This window comes from Equus asinus, chromosome 20 (genome assembly GCF_041296235.1).
Source record: "Equus asinus isolate D_3611 breed Donkey chromosome 20, EquAss-T2T_v2, whole genome shotgun sequence".
NCBI lineage: Eukaryota > Metazoa > Chordata > Mammalia > Perissodactyla > Equidae > Equus > Equus asinus.
This window is the reverse complement of record NC_091809.1, coordinates 11706516-11726393: the sequence shown is the minus strand read 5'-3', so window position 1 is coordinate 11726393 and position 19878 is coordinate 11706516. Positions and strand designations below refer to the sequence as shown.

General features: G+C 66.9%; 1 protein-coding gene across 1 annotated transcript; it reads right to left on the bottom strand.

Moving 5' to 3' along the window:
• Positions 1–69: 69 nt before the first annotated feature.
• On the bottom strand, positions 70–19468 carry HCN2 (hyperpolarization activated cyclic nucleotide gated potassium and sodium channel 2). Its single transcript, XM_044752189.2, has 8 exons — positions 18837–19468; positions 9514–9937; positions 8215–8376; positions 6948–7166; positions 5724–5870; positions 2877–3117; positions 2556–2720; positions 70–1317 (listed from the first exon to the last, which is right to left on the bottom strand). The coding sequence occupies exons 1-8, from the start codon at positions 19451–19453 to the stop codon at positions 656–658; spliced, it is 2637 nt and encodes an 878-aa protein (XP_044608124.2). The 5' UTR covers positions 19454–19468; the 3' UTR covers positions 70–655.
• Positions 19469–19878: the final 410 nt, after the last annotated feature.

Sequence of the window (19878 nt, the reverse complement as noted above, 5' to 3'; positions counted from 1 at the left end):
CCTTCTGGGGGTCCCGGGGCGCCTGCCCCCCTGGGGCCGCCCGAGCAATCAGACGCGGGCAGGCTGGGCGCCAATGCTGTCGTTTATTGCGCGGAATGGGGGCGTGGGGGTTAGTGGGCGCGGGGGGCGCGGGGGGCGCTGCGGCCTCGGCTGTCAGTACATTCATCACGCCGGCGGGGACCCCCGGCGCCTCCCCCACGCCCAGGCGCGGCCAGGACCCCGGCCGGTGCCGGCGCGGCTGCGTGCCCGCTCGGGGCGGGGCCGGCCGGTTATTGCGTGAGCGCGATGGGGCAGCGGGGAGCCGGCGGGCCAAGTATTGCACTTAAAAAACAGAGTCCTCCTCGGGCGGGGCCGCGCCCCCTGCCCCGGGCCGGCCCCGCTTCACAGTTGGGGAACTGAGGCACCGAGGTGAAGGGAGCCCCGCGCGCCGCGAGGCGGCCGCTGGGCAGGGGCGATGTGGGTGGGCGCAGGGCGATGGGGGACGCGGGGGCGCAGGCTGCCCGCCCCGCCGGCCGGCCCGCCCATCCGACTACAACTACCTACGTCTCCTCTATGGCTTCTGGGGCGGGCGGGCCGGGCGGCGCAATGGCATGGCTTTGGTCTGGGTGGCGGCCCGCCCCCGGCCCGCCGGGCCCGCGGGGCGGCGCGGCGAGGGTCACAAGTTGGACGAGAGGCGCGAGCGCGCGGAGTCCAGCGGGTCGAGGCCGCCGGCGGCGCCGGGCGAGGCCGAGTCCCTGCGGTCCGGGCTGGGTGCGGCGGCGCGGGCGGCGGGCGCGGGCCCCAGGCGCGGCGTGGAGCTGCTGGCGGCGCGCGCGGAGGCGGCGGGGCCGGGGCCGGGGCCGGGCGCGCCGTGGGGCAGCGAGGGCTGCGAGGCCGACAGCGGGCGCGACGCGCGGCTCAGGCGGCGGGCGGGCAGCGCGGGCCCGCGGGGCGCGGCGGGGGAGCCGGGCGCGCCGTAGGGCGAGGTCCGCGGCGCCCGGGGGCTGGCGGGCGCGCCCGGGGGGCTGGCGGCGGGCGCGGGCCCCGGGGCCGCGCGGCGCACGAGGCGCGGCGAGCCGAGCGCCAGCGGCCCCACGAGCGGGCGCGCCACCTGCGGGCAGAAGCTCATGGCCACGGCCTGCTGCAGCGTGGCGATGGCCGAGGTGACCTGCGGCGGCGGCGGCGGCGGGAAGAGCCCGCGCTGGCCCAGCTCCGCCTGCTGCACCATCTCGCGGTCGTACTTGACGATCTCCTGGATGATGGCGTTCTCCTGGTTGTTGAACACGCCCGAGCTGAGGTCGTGCTGCACCTTGTGCAGCAGGATCGAGTTCTTCTTGCCTGCGGGGGGTGGGGGGGGGTGTCAGCGCGGCGGGCGGGCGCCTGCTGTATACAGCGAGAGAGTATGAGTGTCAGCTGAGTAGAGTAAGCAGGTGTGGGCGCCCACTGCATACAGCGAGCGTCCAGGAGAGCTCCTCCTTCATACACCAGGAGGGCAGGGGCGCCTGCTGTATACAGCGAGCACGCGGGAGCTCCTCCTACATACAGCGAGCAAGTATGAGTGTCTGCCATGTAGAGTAAGTGGGTGTGGGCGCCCACTGTACACAGGAAGCACACGTGGGAGCTCCTCCTACATACTGCAAGCATGAGTGTGCTGTGCACAGCACTCATGTACTGAGCACCTGCTGTGTACAGCATCACACCCAGAACACATGCTTGTGCACAGCCAGTGCTGAGTGCCTACCATCTACACAGAATGTGCTGAGTGCCTACTGTGCACAGCAGGTTGTCAAGTGCCGGTTGTCCATAAACGTGTTGAGCGCTGCCTGTGTACTGGGAAGTGTTCCCTCTAACATCTCTTCCCCCCACCCAGGCCTGCTTCTCCAGCCGTCATCTTTATTCCCACAAATAGCCCCAGGGGCCACCTCCCTGATCCTGGGTCTCGTCATCAGCAAGTCCCTAGGGCTTCACCTCAACAGTTTCTGAGGTCCCAGCCTCCCCCTGCAGGCAAGGCCACCTCCACCCCTCTGGAATGCAAATCTGACCAGGTCCTCCCCTGCCTAGCATCACTGTGACCCTCATTGCTCCTGATTGACAGTCCAAACTCCTCCCCCACAGCCCACGAGGCCCCTCCTGTACCCCAGACTCCCTCCTCCCAGCTGCCAGGCCTCGCCCCCACCTCAGGGCCTTTGCACATGCCGTGTCCACTCCTAGAATACACCTTCTCCCTTGCTGTCTGGTCACTCCTCCTCCTGGTCTCCACTCAGCACTACAAGGGCCCCCCCACCACCACCACCCCCAGCCCCTCCTCCACAACAGAAGCCTCTTGAGGGCGGCCCAGGGCCGGCCCCGCGGCTCACCGTCTACACCTCCTGGCACACAAGGTGCTCAACAGATGTTTGCCAAGTGAGCAGAAGTTCTGACAGCTGGGGACACCCAGACTTTCTGGGAAACGGGCTGCATTTGGCCAGGGGAGAAAGCAAGTCAGAGGATCCGGTCTGGGGACCAGGGGGGCCCTGAGGGTCAGCTTGGCCCCGCTGCCTCCCATCCAAGCCTCAGCCCCTCCCGCAGCTGCTCACCGATGCGGTCCAGGCGGTCGATGGCCACCGTCTCGAAGGCCCGCCGCATCATGGGGTACTCCTCCAGCACCTCATTGAAGTTGTCCACGCTCAGTGAGTAGAGGCGGCAGTAGGTGTCAGCCCGCACGCTTGCCGTGCGCCGGCCCCGCGTCAGCAGGCAGATCTCTGTGCGCAGTGCGGGGAGGCGTCCTCAGCCGCCGGGCAACACCCGGCTGCCCCCGGCCACCACGGGTGTGCTCTGGCCCCCCAGAGCCCCTTCCCGAGGCCCACCAGCCGCCCCAGCCCCCCTCCGTCCCCGGGTGGGGGCCCGCCGACGCTCACCCCCGAAGTAGGAGCCGTCGGACAGCTTCATCTCCTTGTTGCCCTTGGTGAGCACGCTGACCACGCCGTGCTGGATGAAGTACATCTTCTTCCCGATGGTGCCCTCGCGGATGATGTAGTCGCCCGGCTGGAAGACCTCGAACTTGAGCTTGGTCAGCATGGCCGTGACGAAGTTGGGGTCAGCGTTGGCAAACAGCGGCATCGAGGCCACCAGCTTCCGGCAGTTGAAGTTGACGATCTCCTGCAGGGTCGGGAGGTGGGGCCACATCAGCACACGGCCCGCTCTCGCCTCCAGTCTCGCCCCACCTCTGGGCCCGGTTCACCTCTCGGACCCTCAGTTTCTTTGTCTGTGAAAGTTCAACACTTTAACCTGAAATCCATCTTTCTTTTTTGGGGGGGAAGACTAGCCCTGAGCTAACATCTGCTGCCAATCCTCCTCTTTTTGCTGAGGAAGACTGGCCCTGAGCTCACATCCATGCCCATCTTCCTCTATTTTCTATGCGGGACGACTACCACAGCATGGCGTGCCAAGCGGTGCCACGTCCGCACCCAGGATCCGAACCGGCGAACCCCAAGCCGCCGAGAAGCGGAACATGCACACTTAACCACTGCTCCACCAGGCCGGCCCCGAAATCCGTCTTTCTTAACAGGCAGACACTGGAGGTTTTGCCATGAAAGGAGCGAGAACAGACGCGCACAGATTCCCCACACGTAACTCCGTGTTGGTGACGCCGGGTGACACGATTGGACAAGAAAAGGCACTCGGAGACATAAGGAATGGGAAGGGAAAAGTAAAACTGCCTCTGCTGATGCGACCGCCCGGAAACCCTAAAGAATCAGTGGGAAGCAGTAACAATGTGGGAAGTTTGTCAAAATAGCAAGTGATAAAAAAAAGTCAACGTGGAAACCAAGAACCTCAAAACCAATCGGGTGGATGGACGTCCGGTGACGGCTGCCCTGGGCAAAGAGGCTGCTGGGGGCCGGAGTCGTCACACGTGTGATCTGGGAGGCGTCACACGGGGGTTTCACTCCTCGCCCATCCGTGAAGAGCCCTGCGGCACGGACGCTGTGCCGGAGGACGCATTCGGTCAGAAGGGAGCTCACTTTGAGAAGAAATCAAGAGCCTCCACATTTACAAACCAAACCCTCTCAGCAGAAGCTAAAACGGGGGAGACGACCCCACTCACACCATCACCAGGACCTCAGCCGAAAGGTGCAGCCTGAATTTGACAAGAAACGTCCAAACTCCTTGAAGAAAACTCAGAAACGCTCCCAAAGGCACAGAGGGGAGTGGGACACGCGGTGCCGCACACGGGACTCTGACCGTCGTGAGGACCAGAGACGTCCCCCCCGCCGTCCACTCGTGACGTAACACGACCCCAGCGAAATGCCACCAGGTGTGCTTTCAGGAACAGGAGCTGGTCGAGTGCATTTAGGACAAACCAGCGAAACAGCAAAACGGCACAATTCGCAGCACAAAGAGCAGGAAGCTGGTGAAAGAGGAGAGCGAGGGCCGGGCCGGCCCTCCCAGCCGCCGAGACGAGTGGGGAGCCTCTGATTCAGGCGGCGGGGGCTCGACCCCCATGGAGCAAACGGCCAGAAATAGACCCAAGCACAACGGGGCTGGACTTGAAGGCAGAAGTGGCCCCGGTCACGGGGCGAAGCCGGACGTGTCCGCCCCGCGGCGGAAGAGGAGCCCAAATCCTATTGTCACGTCACGGTCCAGGGCGGACTCCAGAGGGGTCAGGGGTCCACATGTGCGGTGTGAAACTACACCAGGGCTGGAAGAAAGCGTGGGTGAATGCCCCCAGAACCTGGGCGTGCCATGCAAGTATTGTGCACCTGCTGTATACAGCAGGCAGGTATCGGAGCCGACTCTGCACAGCAAGTATGTATTGCCCGCCTGCTGTCCATACTAAGAAGGTGCTGAGCACCTGCTCTGCACAGCAAGCACACATTTGGCACCTACTGCATACAGCAAAGCGCACGTGGAGCACCTGCTGTGTGCAGCCTAAAACTCCACCACAGCCAAAAAATAAAAAAAAAAGTTAATAGACAAAGGGCCATCGGGATGGAAATCTGTGTCAGAAAGAGTTGAAGTCCTCCAGCTGGAATTGCTGAAAACAACAGAAAGGCCCGAAGGCCTGCAGAAAAACAGCAAAAGTCACGACAGGCCGCAGAGAAACGCAAATAAAACAGCTCTGAGGGGCCGGCGGTGCTGGGGGACGGCCTGAGGCTCCTCCCGCAACGCGCAGCCCACTCCGGGGGACCCAGCGCCTGGCGTCCGGATCCGGGGCAGGCAGCCGAGCGAGGGGCCCACACCCCCGAGCGTGCACCCTGGTTTCGTGTTAAAGAGGAGACGGGGGACACGGCGGGCAGAGGGCCGGACGGAAGCCGGGAAACCTCTGAACACGGAGCCGTGTGGACAGCTACGTAACGGCCAAGTACAGGGCTGGGCGGGGGGAGACGGCCCACGGGCACCCGTGTCCTTTGGGGGATAGGAGTGTAGGCAATGGTGGTGGCTGCACCACTCTGACTGCGCTAAAACCCGCTGAGTTTTACGCATGTTCTGGTCTGTGAGGTCTGTCTATGAATGAAGGAATAAATGAATGAATGAATGAATGAACGAACGAGTGAAAATTATCAAACACAGTGAAGTCAGTGCCCCCCAGGAAGAAGCCTCAGAGCCCCCCCCCCCAAGACCTCGGGCCTGTGTCCCGGCCGCGCGCTCCCCTGGGGCCCACAGGCTCACCCCCAGCCGCCTCCCCGCTCCATCCTTCTGAGCCGCCCCCTCAGGCACCACTGTGGCCTCAGTCCTTCCTGCTCTGCCCAGAGGCCGCGCCTCACCTCGCGCAGCGGCCCGCTCAGCTCGCCCAGGATGCTGTCCTCGTCGAACATCTTGCCCTGGTAGCGGTGCTCATAGTAGTCGTGGATCTTCTGGCGGAAGTCGGCGGGCAGCTTGTGGAAGGACATGTACTGCTCCACTTGCTTGTACTGTAAGGAGGGGGGGGCCGCGTCAGCATCCCCGCTGGGACCCCCGACCACAGCGACAGACCCAGGATGCCCGGCTCCATCAGACGTCAGACACACAGGCAACGAGTTGGGCGTGGCGTGGGGACGGGCCAACGTGAAAGGTCACTCCCGCGTCCTGAGTTTTATCTGGCAACACCCCCCGGGGCCCCAGGCCCTCAGAGGGGTCCCCCGAGATGCTGGACTCTGTCCCAGAGACCCCAGTCTCGGCCGCTGGCCCCAGCCCCCCTCCCGATGACCTTTCTAGAAACCGCCGCTCAACCCCTCTGAGCAGGGTGGGGGTGCCAGGCCCTGCTGTCTCCAGGACGGTGCCCCAGGGGGGCCCCGGCCCCGCTTCCGCCCCGGCCACAGCTGCCCTGAGCTCAGCGGAACCCGTGACGGCGGGCGGGTGGCGGCACCAGCTCCTGTTTGGGTGCGAGGCCCGCGGCTTCCGGACAGCCGGGGCGCTGGCACCGGGCCCAGCTGACCCGGCCGACCCGGCTGGCACTGCGGGGGGGCTCGCGGCTGCCCAGCCAGGCTGGCGAGGGGGCAGTGGGGCGGGACAGACGGGGCAGCGTCTGGCAGGGGAGCCCAAGCTCACCCTGGGCCTTACGGAGGGGAAACTGAGGCACAGAGTGGAGAGTGAAGCTAGACTCAATGCTCGCTCTCCCTCGGCCCTTCTCGGCCCCCAGCCCCAGGACTAGCCCCATGGAGGCCCCCCACCCCGAGGACAGATCCGAGAGGCCCGGCATCCTCGCTTCCCCGAGGCTTCCCCTGGGGCCCGGCCGCGTGGTGTGTCCTCCAGCCACCCTGCTGGGTGCTTCCCCGTCCCAGCCCCTCGTGAGCCGGCCCAGAGACCCCCGCGAGAGCCCCACCTCCTACAGAGGTGCCACCTGTGCCTTCTGCCCCAGGGTGACGCCCCTGGCCTGGCCCCGTCCCGTTCCGACCCCCTCACTCCTGTCTCCCTCCTGGGCTTCCACCCCCCTCAGGACCTGGAAGGATGGCGGGGTGGCCTCCCCAAACCCCCAGACCCGGGGCAGGGCCACGCCTCCCCTCTCAGACCTTCTCCTGGTACTGGCGCCGCGAGGAGTCCAGCGACTGGATGAGGGCCGTGGCGTGGCCGATGAACATGGCGTAGCAGGTGGCGCCCACGATCATGCTCAGCATCGTCAGCCAGATGTCCGTCATGCTCTCAGGCGCCTGCCGCCCGTACCCGATGCAGAGCATGTGGCTCATGGCCTTGAAGAGCGCGAAGGAGTAGAGCTCGCTCCACGAGTGGTTCTGCAAGGCCGCGGGGGAGGGGGGCGGGTGGGTAGGGGCTCACGGCCCCCAGGGAGCCACCCGACCCCAAGGGCCCCGCCTGCCCGTCCTCCCCCGGGCACCCGAGGTGGTGAGTTCCCCGTGTCCAAAGGTAACCGAGAGAAACTGAGACTCAGGCAGGTGACAGGATGTGTGCGTGTCACAGCGAGTGAGCGGCAGGGGCAGGTCTGAAGCCGCCTCCTCACTCCACTCTTGGGGAAACTGAGGCTCAGAAGGGCCACAGTCTGGCCCTGGGGGCTCAGGAGCCCCCCCCCCCTTTGCAGCCTCTGATCAGAGTGTCTGTGAGGCTGAGAGCATGTAGAACTTCCAAGGATCCCCAGGGGCGGTGAGCTGGGGACACTGGGATCGGGCCAGAGGGCCCGGGAGGACCCCCTGCCAGTCCTCGGTTGACCCGGCCGTGGGAGGGGTGGCGGGGCCCCATTCAGGAAACAGCACAGCAGGCCCGCGTGTCCGCCAGACAATGAGCCGCCTCAGCCGGCAGCTGTGCCAGGCGCCGGGCGGGCGCCCTCTGCCGCTCCGCGCCCACCAGCGCCCACCTGCTCTGTGCGTGACTCCACGCGCATCGCATGCCCCCCCCACCCCAGACGCACCCAGTGGGCGGGAGAAAGGCTCCCCGTGGTGCCAACCCGACTTTAACGCCTGCCCGCACCCAGGCGCTGGGCCTCCCTCCATCGATTTTTATTTCTGGCCCATGAGGCACTTTCCCACTGGAGGGTCAGGACATAAAACGGTCTTTTAAATAAATGCACGTGAATAAAAAAGTGGAGGCGACCTGGTAAAAAAAGTAACGGGACGATGTCATCCCTGGTGACACAGCCGTCGCGGTCAAGGACGTGCGTCTCATCGGTCTGGGGTCTGAGAGGCTCAAAGTGGGGACCGGAGCCGCGAGGGGCCCTGATGGGTGGTTTCAGGCGTTGCGCACTCCTGTGGGAGCGCTGGGGTCTGAGCCGGGGCCTCAGTTTCCCTGTCTGCGCGGCGGGCCGGGGCGCCGGCGGGCGGGCGGGCTCACCACCATGCCATTGATGGACACCCAGCAGTTGCGGGGGAAGTCCTGCAGCATCGGCACCAGAAACTGCAGGCAGCCGTCCCAGTGGCACAGCAGCAGCATCATGCTGATGAGGTTGCAGATGCGCATGACCGCGCTCGCCAGGTCGTAGGTCATGTGGAAGATCTGGGGGCGGAGGGGCCGGCGTGAGGGTCCCGCAGACACCCCGACAGCGGGAAGCGGGAGGAAGACGCTCCCCCACGCTCCCCGACAAGGGGACCCACATTCCCCCCAGCAGCGCTCTGAGAGGCGCCCCCGTCGCACGGCGACCCTCACGCGGCCCGTGCGGCCCCTGCTCCCGGGAGGCCCAGCTGCTTCTGGTGGATGAAACGTCCTAGAGCAGACACGTGGCCCCTGCCCAGCCCGCCGCCCACCCTCTCTCTCTGGACCCCCTCGTGCCCACTCGCTTCCCCCTGGAGCCTTGTCCCGCCCTGGAAACTGAGGGCGACATCGCTGGGCACAGGCGGCAGGAGGTGGGTCCCGACTTGGGGGAGAGGAGCGTGACTTCGCTTCCCTGAGCCTCAGTTTCCCCATTGCCAACGGACTATGGATTCCTCCTCTCAAGGACAGAATGAAGGGAAGGGGTACGGATGCGTCGAGGGTCAGCACTGTGCTCTGGGTGACCCCACCCTGCGGATCTGCCCCGTAGGGACCCCTGTGACCCCACCCCGTGGCCCCCCCATGACTCTGCTCCTGTGCCTGTCACAGGGTTTATCTTCTCCCTGGGGACACAGCCCTGGACCCTCGGAGCCCGGAGCAGAGCCACCATCACGGCCCCGCCCTCACACCACGGGCCCCGCCCACACACCCACAGCCACGCTTCCTGCACCCATCAAAGTCCCTCCACCGCATCCCTGGCCATGCCCCCTGCGCACACCACAGCCCCGCCCCACCCATGGCCACGCCCCCGTATCATGTCCACGCCCCCTGCGCCCATCAAGCCCTCAACGCACATCCGTGGCCCCGCCCCATCCCCGTGGCCCCGCCCACCCCCGTGGCCCCGCCCCCGTATCGTGTCCACGCCCCCTGTGCCCATCAAGCCCTCATCCCACATCCGTGGCCCCGCCCTATCCCCGTGGCCCCGCCCCCTGTGCACATCAAGCCCTCATCGCACAACCGTGGCCCCGCCCCGTCCCCGTGGCCCCGCCCCCGTATCGTGTCCCCACCCCCTGCGTCCATCAAACCCTCATCCCAATCCGTGGCCCCGCCCCAACCCCGTGGCCCCGCCCCCTGTGCCCCGGCCCCGCCCCGGGCCGCCCTCACCTCCTCCCACTGGTGGATGTAGCGGATGAGGCGCGACAGGCGCAGCAGGCGCAGCAGACTGAGGATCTTGGTGAAGCGCACGATGCGCAGGGCGCGCGCCGTCTTGTAGACCTCGGAGTCGATGCCCTTCTCCACGATGAGGAAGATGTAGTCCACGGGGATGGAGGACACGAAGTCCACCACGAACCACGTGCGCAGGTACTTCTTCTTGATCTTCTCGGGGTCCAGGATGATCTCCGTGTTGTCCTCGATCACGATGCCCGTGCGGAAGTTCAGCACCAGGTCCATGAGGAAGAACGTGTCCGAGACCACGTTGAACACGATCCACGGGGCCGTGGTCTCGTCCTTGAAGAAGGTGATGCCCACGGGGATGATGATGAGGTTCCCCACCATGAAGAGCAGCATGGTGAAGTCCCAGTAGAACCTGTGGGGAGGCGGGCCGTCACTGCTCTGCGCCTTTGCCCTCGTGGTGACCCCTGCGGACCGCCGTCTCCACCGGCACATGTGCCTTCGAGGACCAGCCCGGGTCGTCCCTCCTCCTGCAAAGCCAAGACTTCGGCCTGGCTCACGGCTGGCGTGGACCTCGCCTCCAGGAAGCCCTCCCACGCCTAAGACAGCACCCAACTCACCCCACTGCCCGCTGGGTTTCCCCAGCCTGGGTCCCTCCCGCTGGCCCAGTCCTGGCACAAGTCGGCATCCAGAAAACATTAGGGAGAAGGAGAGAGGAGGCAGCAGAGAGGCGCTGGGCGTGGAGAGGGCATGTGGAGCGTTGGGCCTGCTGGGCAGCAGGCGCGGTGGGGACATGGGGGCCAGAGAGGGCAGGGTGGGAGCTGGATGTGCACAGCCCGATGTCCAGGGCTGCGGGGTCCCAACGCCGTCCCACGCGGCCGAGCTTCCACGTGGGGCACTGGAAGGCTGAGGGGAGGGGTCTGGCTGTTTCCATTTCAGGAAGCAATCCTGGGGGCCAGACACAGGGAGGAGGCGGGGCGCCCATCCAGGAGGGAGGAAGAGAGCTTGGTAGGGACCTGAGCGATACACCCAGGACGATACACGTCCCCGAGGTCGGTTCCAAAACCCCGCCTGGGAAGCGCTCTCAGAGAAAGGCCCGGTCATTCAAAAAATACCTGCTGACGGCCGGGCACGGTGTTCTGAATAAAGCTCGTTCCCAGGAGGACATACGGACGCAGCAAAAGGCCACAGGGACAGACACCCGGCCCCATAGCAACCGAGCAAACGCACATCAAACCGGCTCCGAGGGAGGACTGCCTGTCGGTTCCTCAAAAAGTTAAACAGAATCATCATCTGACGCCGCGGTCCAGCTCCCAGGACCCGAGAGCCGGGACTCGAACAAGCACCTGTACCCAGGCGCCCACAGCAGCGCCAGACAGTGGACACACCCAAAGGTCCCTCAGTGGGTGAAGAGACGCACACATGAGTCCACCCACACGCTGGACTATTATGCAGCCATGAAGAGGAGCGAGGCCCTGACACGGCTGCACGTGGAGGGACCTGCACCCACGACGCTCAGGGAGAGAAGCAGACACAGAAGGACACACGGCGTGTGACTCCATGGACGGGAAACGTCCAGAACAGGCAGATCCACAGACAGAGAGCGGGCTCGTGGGGGCCAGGGGCTGGGCGGGGGGTGGGCTGGGAATGGGAGTTTCTGCTTGGGAAGATGAGAAAGTTCTGGAAATGGATCGGCCGATGGTTGCACAACAATGTAATTATACTTAATGCCACTCAACTGTGCACTTTTAAGTTGTTAACTGCTGAATTTCATGTTATATATATGTTAACACTGTAAAAAAGACCCTGGGGGGCTGGGGGTCTCCTGAGGAGCAAGTGCCCCAGGTTGGAGGTCTGAACCCACACGCCCGTCTAGATTCAAGTAAAGGAGGGCTCGAATTCTGAACAGAGTCATTTATTTGATTTTGCCCCTGACTTTGCAGAGACACCCACCCCGGATCACGTCAGCCCACTCAGCTCTCTTGAGAGTTTCCTCCTCCCGTAGGCCCGGCTCCCTCCCCGTCACGGCCGGAGTCCCCACGTCCACTTAGAGAAGGCTCCATCCCACGTGGGCAGACAGGGCCTGGACGGACCTCAAAGGCTGCCACTCCTGGGCCTCTCCTCTCGCATGAACAGAAGAAGAGACTGAGGTTCCAAGGGGCTGGAGAGACTCGCCCAAATTAGCACAAGTAAATAAAAAGCCGCAAATCCAGTGCTGGCCTCAGTGAGCTCCCTATTTTGGGAGCCGCTGTGAATTGGCTCTTTCTGGACGGCCCTGCGAGGGAAGAGCTATTAAACGCCACGCCTGCCTGGTGACCCAGGCGTTCCACTTCGGGGAATTGAGCCCAAGGAAACTGTCCAAGAGGAAGAGAAAAAAATTAAAAAGCGATTTGTACCAAGATGTTCACAGCGGCTCGGTCTGCAACAGCCAGAGCCTGGAAGGGACCCAGCGTCTGACACCAGGGAGGCAGCAGCCAGACTGGGCTGACACCCAGCTCTCCTGCCCTCGGGCAGGCGTGACCTTGGGCAAGTGCCTCCAGCCTCTGGGAACCTCAGTCTCTTCTTCTATCCATCTGGGGGGAGCCCAGGGAGTGGCAGCCTTGGAGGGTCCCCCTGAGGCTGCCCGGCCCACCTGTGATGAGCGGCCTCGGGGGGCCTCACCACCATGGGGAGGGAGCTGCAAAACCCGCCCGGGGTGGATGAAGACCTTGAGAGCTAGACGGGGCCACGTGACCCGGGGGTGCATGTGAAGGGCAAAATCAAATGACTGCTGGAAATTCGACCCCTCCTTTGCCTGAATCTAGACGAACTGTGAGGCTCAGACTCCGGTGCTGGGGCATCTGCTCATCCTCCAGAGCCCCAGGGCCCAGCATCCGATGGGACTGGGGGTCCCACCTGCCTGCTGGCCCCGCTCCCCGTCCCCAACCCCTAGGGCATCCGCTGCACAGCTAATCCTGCCCTGAGTCCTCTCTGGACTGAGACCTGACTCCCTCCTTCATGGCACACGACCAAGCAAGCAGGAAAGAGTAACTGAGAAGGCCAGGGCGCCTAGAAACCACGGGGGGGATAGCTAGAAACCACCAGGGGGGTCCTAGAAACCACCAGGGAGCCAGAGACCATGGGGGTGACTAGAAACCACCAGGGGCCCACGGGGGGGGGGGGAGGACAGCTAGAAACCACCAGGGGGCCTAGAAACAAGGGGGGGTCTAGAAACCACTGAGGTGGGGGTGTCCTAGAAACCACCAAGAGGGCCTAGAAACAATCTAAATGGCCACAGAGCTGAGGGCGTACTTGACGGTCTCCCCTTCTATCCTTGGGGTGGGGTGAGGGAGGGGCAGGCACCACTTCCCCACTGACAGACCGGAGCAGTGGCCCAGCCCGGGAGTGAGGACGAAGAACTCAGACCCAGGCCCGCAGCCCCCAGGGCCCGCCCCGTGTCCACTGCCCCCACTGTCCGGGAACGGCCCCTGCAGGCCGGAGGCCCAGCCCCCTCCCCCCGCCGTCACGTGGTGCGGCCTGTCTTCCAGGCGGGTGGCGTCCCTGGGCTCAGAGCAGCCGGTGCAGAGGACAGGGGACCAGGGCGGGGCTGAGGGGCAGGACGGCCCAGCGCATCCCCGGGGCATCCCGCCAGCTCCAATGGGGAGACCCCCCCCCACCCGGCCTGGGGCCCTGACCCTCGTCCCTCCAGCCAGCCTGGTCCCCCTGGAAGGGGCAGGAGGAGGAAGAGGGGAAACTGAGGCCTGGGGCAGAGGGTCCAGGCAGGGGACGGAGCAGCCTCCCACGTTGGGCCGCCCCAGGGGCCACGGGGGACACAGTCAGGCAGCAGCAGGGGCCTGGCACACAGTCAGCCCGCGGCTGCCAGCCTCTCCCTTGTCAGACCCCGGCTGGGACCAAGGAGCAGCCGCTCAGCCGTCCCGGGGGATGCTCAGCAAGAACATCAGACAGAGAAACTGAGGCACGGCAAGTGTTATGTGACAGAACCCAGGCGGCCAGACTTCCAGGCTGGAGCTCAGGCCATGGGGTCACCTTCCTGCTTCTGGCACTCAGGGCCCCTTGCTTTGAAGTTCCCGAGGTGACAAGTGCCCCGTTCCTCCAGGACAGAGCGGGCGGCGCCAGACGAGGGCCAGGGGGTCTTTGCCCCCCACCCCTGGGCAGGGGCATCCTGGGAGCTCGGCCAAGCCCCCACGGCCGGTGGTCAGGGACACTGTGGGCAAGGGCGGCCGGCTCCCTCCTCACAGGACCGAGGGGCGAGAAGCCAGAACCGGGCAGGAAGCAGTGGGAATTACGTTCAGCAAATCCGCGGGATCAGGGGCCGAAGTGGGCGATTAAGGGTGATCAGGGATGGAGGGTCAGGGCCGAGCCCTCGGATATGGAGTCACGGATCCCAGCCGGCGTCAGGGCTTATGAAAGGGACACTCTCGCCGGGGAAGAGGCCAGATTCCCAGGCGATCCCAAAACGGGGCAGGCCGTGGGGCCGATTGTGCGCTGGGCCCAGAGGACACGCGGTCACCGGACCAACCTGGGGGCCCAGCCGGGGTCGTGGGACGGACGTCCCACACAGACAGATAAATGGACGGAATGCTTCACAGGGGGCCCTTTAGCCGGGGTGGGCACGGAGGGCTTCTTGGAGGAGGCGGCATTTGGGCGGATGATGGAGAAGGAGCCGATTGGCGCAGTTCGCTGCAGAAGGAACAGCAGGTGCCGGGGTCCCGTGGCTGCCGTGGGGCTTCCCGGTGCAAGGCCAGCGGGCGGTCGGGACTGGAGTAGAGGGAGTGAAGGGAGGTGAGAGGAGATGAGGGAGGGTGTGGGGCCTCCGGGACCACGGTGGGAGGTTTCAGGCGAGAGGGAAGCTGCTGGCAGCGGGGGTTCAGGAAGGGGGCCGAGGGTGGCATCCAGGCAGGAGACGGATGGCCTCTGCGGGTTGGATGTGGGGTGGGTTTGCTGACGGGGTCGGTGCAGCAGGGTGCAGCTGAGCAAGTGGGTGGCCTGAGGGACCCCCGGAGCAGCCCCGGAGCCCCTGGGCCGTGAGGGGGCTGGGGGACGTGAAGGTTTTCAGGTGGGAGATTCAGGGACCAGAAATTCCAGATTCTGGCGGGAAGCCCCCGGAGAGAGGAAGGAGCCCCGGCCGGACCCTTCGCACGGACCACAGAGCGTCCTGGGCCTCCCGCCTGGGAAACGGGTTTGTCCACGGCCCCCCCGCTCGGAGCGCCTGGCTGCCGGGTCCAGAGTCACCCTCGACCCCGCCCCCCAGCCCCGACTCTGGATAATGCTGGTTTAGTCCCGCGAGCTGACACGTGGATTTGCTGAGCCCCATCCTGCTCCCCCGCTGATCCGCCGGGCCAGCTGGGTGGGGGGGACACGGGCTCTGGTTCCGTCGTCAGTTCTTCAAGCCGGCCCCCCTCCACCGTCCCAGTCCCCCGGGGGCCCCAGAGGATGGGACACAGATACAGGGCAGCATCTGGGGCCAGAAAAGAGACCGGCTCCTCTCTTGGCCCTCAGGCCTCCCCGGGAGGACGCGCCCGCAGCAGGAGAGACTCGGGTCGGACCCCAGAGGCACTTACAGCCTCAGGAGCCGGTGAAGAGCCAGCCGCCCACCCTCTCGCTCTAGGGAGACTGGGAGCTCCTGAGGGAAAACCCCAGACCCACCGGGGCCCCCCCGACCTCCAGGTCACTCCCATGACGACCAGCCGAGGAGGCGGTGGGAAGCGTCAGGAGAAGCCGACAACCCATCCCCCCACGCCCCACCACCTCCTGCTTCACCACCTCAGACTCGGTACGTTCGAGCCCGTCTGGCCCCCAGAATCAGGGCCACCGGGGTGAAGGGAGCGGGAATTAACTACATTTACTTTTTAAATTATTTTGGGGCAGACGCAGAAGGCCCCAGGCACTCCGCGAGGCCCACCGCCCTCCTTCATCCGTTGGTTTTCACGTTTGTCCCCAAAGAAGGAAAGTCAAACCTCCTGATCCCAACCCTCCCCTCTGTGCCTGGAACTCGCGCCTCGGCCGCCCGCCCGCTCCAGGGTCGCCTCCCAAGACGGCTGCGTGTGAGCCGCGGCCCCGCTGTGCTGGTGCGGGAACAGCCTCAGGCGAGCCCCGGCTGGTCCAGAGCCGCCCGGGACACCAGGCCGCGAGCTGACCCGCCTCCGCCCAGCACCCCACGTGCCTGTCGCCTGGTCCCCAGACACGTCCGGGGCCCCCGTGTGGCCCGGCCCCGGGGAGGGACGGGGACCTCGACAGGCCGTGAGCCCGTGGCCGGGCCGGGAGGCAGGTGAGCAGCGCGCTGAGCAGCAAGGCCACTGGGGAGGGAGTGCGGGCGGGCGGGCGGGCAGTGTGGGCACCAGATGGGGCCATGCCGACGGGCAGGCAGGGCCGGCCTGGGGAGGCGACCCGGGAGCCGGAGGGGGGAGGGCAGGCGTCGGGAGGATGGGGTGCAAAGGCTCGAGCTCCACGGACGGGGAGCAGAAAGGGGGTGAGATCTGAGGCCCGGAGAGATGCTGGCATGCACCTCCCCCTCATAGTGCCGCATTTGGGGAAACCGAGGCAGCGAGGCCCAGCGGGGACTGGAGGCCAGGCCCAGGCAGCACAGGTCTCTCTGCAGACCGCCCAGGACACTGTCCCCAGCGCAGCTGGCCCCACGCACTCCTGCCTCCTGGCCTTGGCCCAGCTGTTCTCTGGCCCCCCCACCTGGGGACACCTCCCTCTGCCCAGGTCCATTTGTCAAGAGCCTCCCTCCCTGGGGCCTCTGCAAACACAGAGGGCGGCACGGCCAGGGCTGTTCCAGGCCACCAACATTAACTGTCCCATTCTTGGTGCCAGGCGGGTGCCAGGCCCGTGCGCACGGGACGGGCTCCACAGGCAACAGAGTCACAGCTCGGGGAGTGGAGCCGCAGCGCGCCCGGGCGGGACCTGGGGGCCTGGGGCTCCCTCTCCACCCCCCTCCCTTGTCAATCGCATGCGGTGGGCAGATACGGGCCCCAACGGGACGGTGGTGAGCACAAGGGGAAGCAATCGTGGAAAAACAGACCCGCAGGCTCCATGCTGGGTTTCTAAACACGAACACACACACGCAAACATAGAGATGACCCACAGCCCGGGCCCGGGCGCCCCTGACATCTTGAACGATCCCCAGAATGCCTATTTCCTCCCATTCTTCTTGGCCTGGACAGGACCTGGCCAGAGGCCAGGCTGCCTGGTGGTCAAGAGCGTGGACACTGGGGCCTGCAGGCCAGGTGTGACTCCCCCATCTGCCCCTGATGAGCTGTGTGGCTTTCGGCAGGTGACTTTACCTCTCTGTGCCCCCCTTTCCTGACATGAGGATTAATCGACATTGGTCAGGTGCTCTGACAGCGCCCGGCCCAGGGTGGGTTTAGGAAGTGTTGCTTCGGTCGGGTGCTTGGGGTCTGCCCCTGTATCAAATGAAGGGTCTGGGGGGGGGCACAGTTCCCGAAACACGGGGGCTTGTGGAGGCCCTGCTGCACCCCAGCTTGGCGACACCTTAAGTTTTTAATTTGACTGTGGCTCCCCTAGTCCCAGCTACTACGGCCCACACTGGCCCCGGCTTGCTCCCCTCTATTTTACCCGTCATCTGTGCAGCCGGACCGCATGGCCTGCCCAGGGTCCCATGGCGGCTGCTCACTGGGGGCCACAGGACGGGGAGGCCCAACACCTCCTCCGGGCAGCCCTCACCCCAGGCCACACACAACCCCTTCTGCAGCCAAGAGGAAGCCCGGGGCCTCCCACCACCCAGGGGATGCTGCAGGCAGACACGCCGGAGGGGACGGGGGGAATGGCTACCTTCTGCAGCCCCTCCCCCTGCCCAGTATGTCACTGAAGTCCCTGCCCAGCCAGCTGGCACTAGCTGTCCATTCACAGTGGGGCCAGGCAGGCCGGGAAGCCTGGGACTCGAGTCTGTCCGCATCTCACGCACCGAGATGCTCGACAGAGGAACGCTGAGCCATCTGGGCCTCCCCCCGGGGCCCCTGGAACCTTGGCCTCTCCCACAACCTGAGCCAGTGGTCAAGCCAGTCCAGCATCCACCTCCCAGGGGAGGGCTGAGGGCTGAGGGCTGAGAGGTTGGAATCCCAGACTTCCTTCCAGCCTCTGTCCCCGACTCTGTGCCCTGGGCCTCAGTTTCCTTGTTTGTCAAGCACTGGGGCTTGGGGAAGGGCCAAGGAAGGGGAGAGCCCACAGCCCCTTTCCCTGCTCTGGGGACCCAGGAGCCAGTGGGGTCGCGGACCGGGCTCCGGCCCAGGGGACGCGGCTGCTGTCCGCGGTGCTGAAACCGCGCCCGGCGGAGAGACGGACCCGGCGCCGGCGGGACCCACAGGGACCCTCAGCGCCCGGCTCCCCGGACACACATCCCCCACGTACACAGCTCGCCCCCACTGCCCGCCGAAGCACACCCGCCCGGGCACACACACGCTCACACACCCCATCTCTCTCCAGCACACACCAGTGACCCATCCCGCAGACACACCCCTAGCGACACGCCTCCCCCCCTCGCTCGGCCCTCACCCCTAGGACCCCCGCCCCCCGCGGTCACATGCCCGTGACCACACACACGGCCTGCAGTGATCCGCACCGTTCGCACTCGCAGGCCATGCGCGCGCCCAGGAGCCAGAACCGCAAACACACACAGCCCGTGACCTGTGCCGGGCCTCGCTCTGAGCCCTTCCGCGCATCCACCGGCTTAATCCACATCAGCATCCACACACCCACTGACACATGGGCACACCACCCGGCGCTGGGCTGACGCGGCTCAGAGAAGACATAGCGCCGGGGCCTCTCGGTGCCCCCTCCTCACGCGGTGTCCAGGCCCGGGGACCTGGGACGCGCCTGGCTGCGGCGCGGGGCGCAGGTGGCGACCGTGGGAGGGGGCCGTGTTCGCTTAACCCCTTCGCCGCCAGCCTCTCCGGGCGCGTCCTTCCACTCCGGGCGCCCTTCCTTCCCTCCTCCCTCCTTCCGCGCCGCCGCCTCCTGGGCGCTCACGTTCCCCTCTATTCGTCCTCTCCGCCCCTGCGCCCTCAGACCCCGGTCCTGCGGCCCGTGACGTGCGCCCACCCCGCGGGGCGGGGGATGTCAGGTGCGCGGGAGGGGGCGCGCCGGGGTCACGGCGGCAACCCGCGCGCGCCTCCCAGCGCCCCTCCAAGGGCGGAGCCCCGCGCGCCCAGGTCATTCCGGGGCGGGTCCCGGACGCGCCTGAGGTCACCAGGGGGCCCCTAGGTCACCCGCGGGGCGCGCCGCCCCGCCCTGCGAGGCGCTCCAAGGACGGCCACCGTGCGCGCCCGCTCGCCGCGCCCCCCGCGGCGCCGCACCTGAAGTCGCTGTAGGGGTGGATGATCCAGGCCCCCGCCGACTTGACGCGCTCCTGCTCGCGCTCCACCGCCTTCTGGCTGCCGAACATCCGCAGCGAGAACTTGTTGACGCCGGGCTGCAGGAGCGCGCCGAACTGGCGCTGCATGAAGCTGGCCTGGCTGCCGTGCGGCTCCCCCGCCGGGCCCGCCTCCTCGCTGCCCGCCTCGTCCGCCGGCCCCGGGCCCGCGCCCGCCCCGCGGCACGAGAACGACACCTTGGGGCCCCGCGCCGGGCCCTCGGGCCCCGCGGGGCTGCACTGCGGCTCGCCGCGCCCGCACTCGCCGTTCGGGCTGCCCTTGGCCGTGCTGGCCGCGCCCGGGGTGCCCGGCCGGCCGCACGAGCTGTCGCGGCTGCGGAGCCGGGCCCGAGGGCCGCCCTCGTCCGCCGCCTCCGGGGGCGCCGACTCGGCGCGGGGCGGCTGCTGGGGGGGCGCGGGCCCCGGGCCCGGGGGCGGCGCGGGCGGCGGCGGCGGCGGCGGCTGCGGCTGGGGGGGCGCGGGCGGCGGCGGCGGCGGCCCCGGCGCGGGGGTCGCGCCCGGGCTCTCCCCGGGCCGCCCGCCGCCCCCGCGCGCGTCCATGGCGAGGCGGCGCCGGGCAGTGCGGAGGGAGCCGCCGCCGCCGCCGCCGGCCGAGCCCGAGGGAGGGGGAGGCGGGGCGGGCGGGCGGAGCCGCGGGGCGGGGCCTGGCGAGGGCGGGCGGGACCGGAGCCCCGCCTCCTCCCGCGCCCCGCCCCGCCCCGCCCGCTCCGCGCGCGCCCGGGAAACTGAGGCCCGGGGCCGGGGACGGCCCAAGGTCACGCGGCCCCAGGCCTCGGAGACACGCGCGGGCCTCGCCCCAGGAGGGGAAACTGAGGCCCGCGAAGCGGAAGGACGCGCCCAAGGTCAGCGGGCCCGGCCTCTGCGCGCGTCCTTGGCGAGGGGCCTGTCCCCGCGCTCGTCGCCTCCGTCCGAGGGCACAGCGGGCGGTGCCGCTGACGCCGGGCTCGGAGACGCGGGCCGCCCCC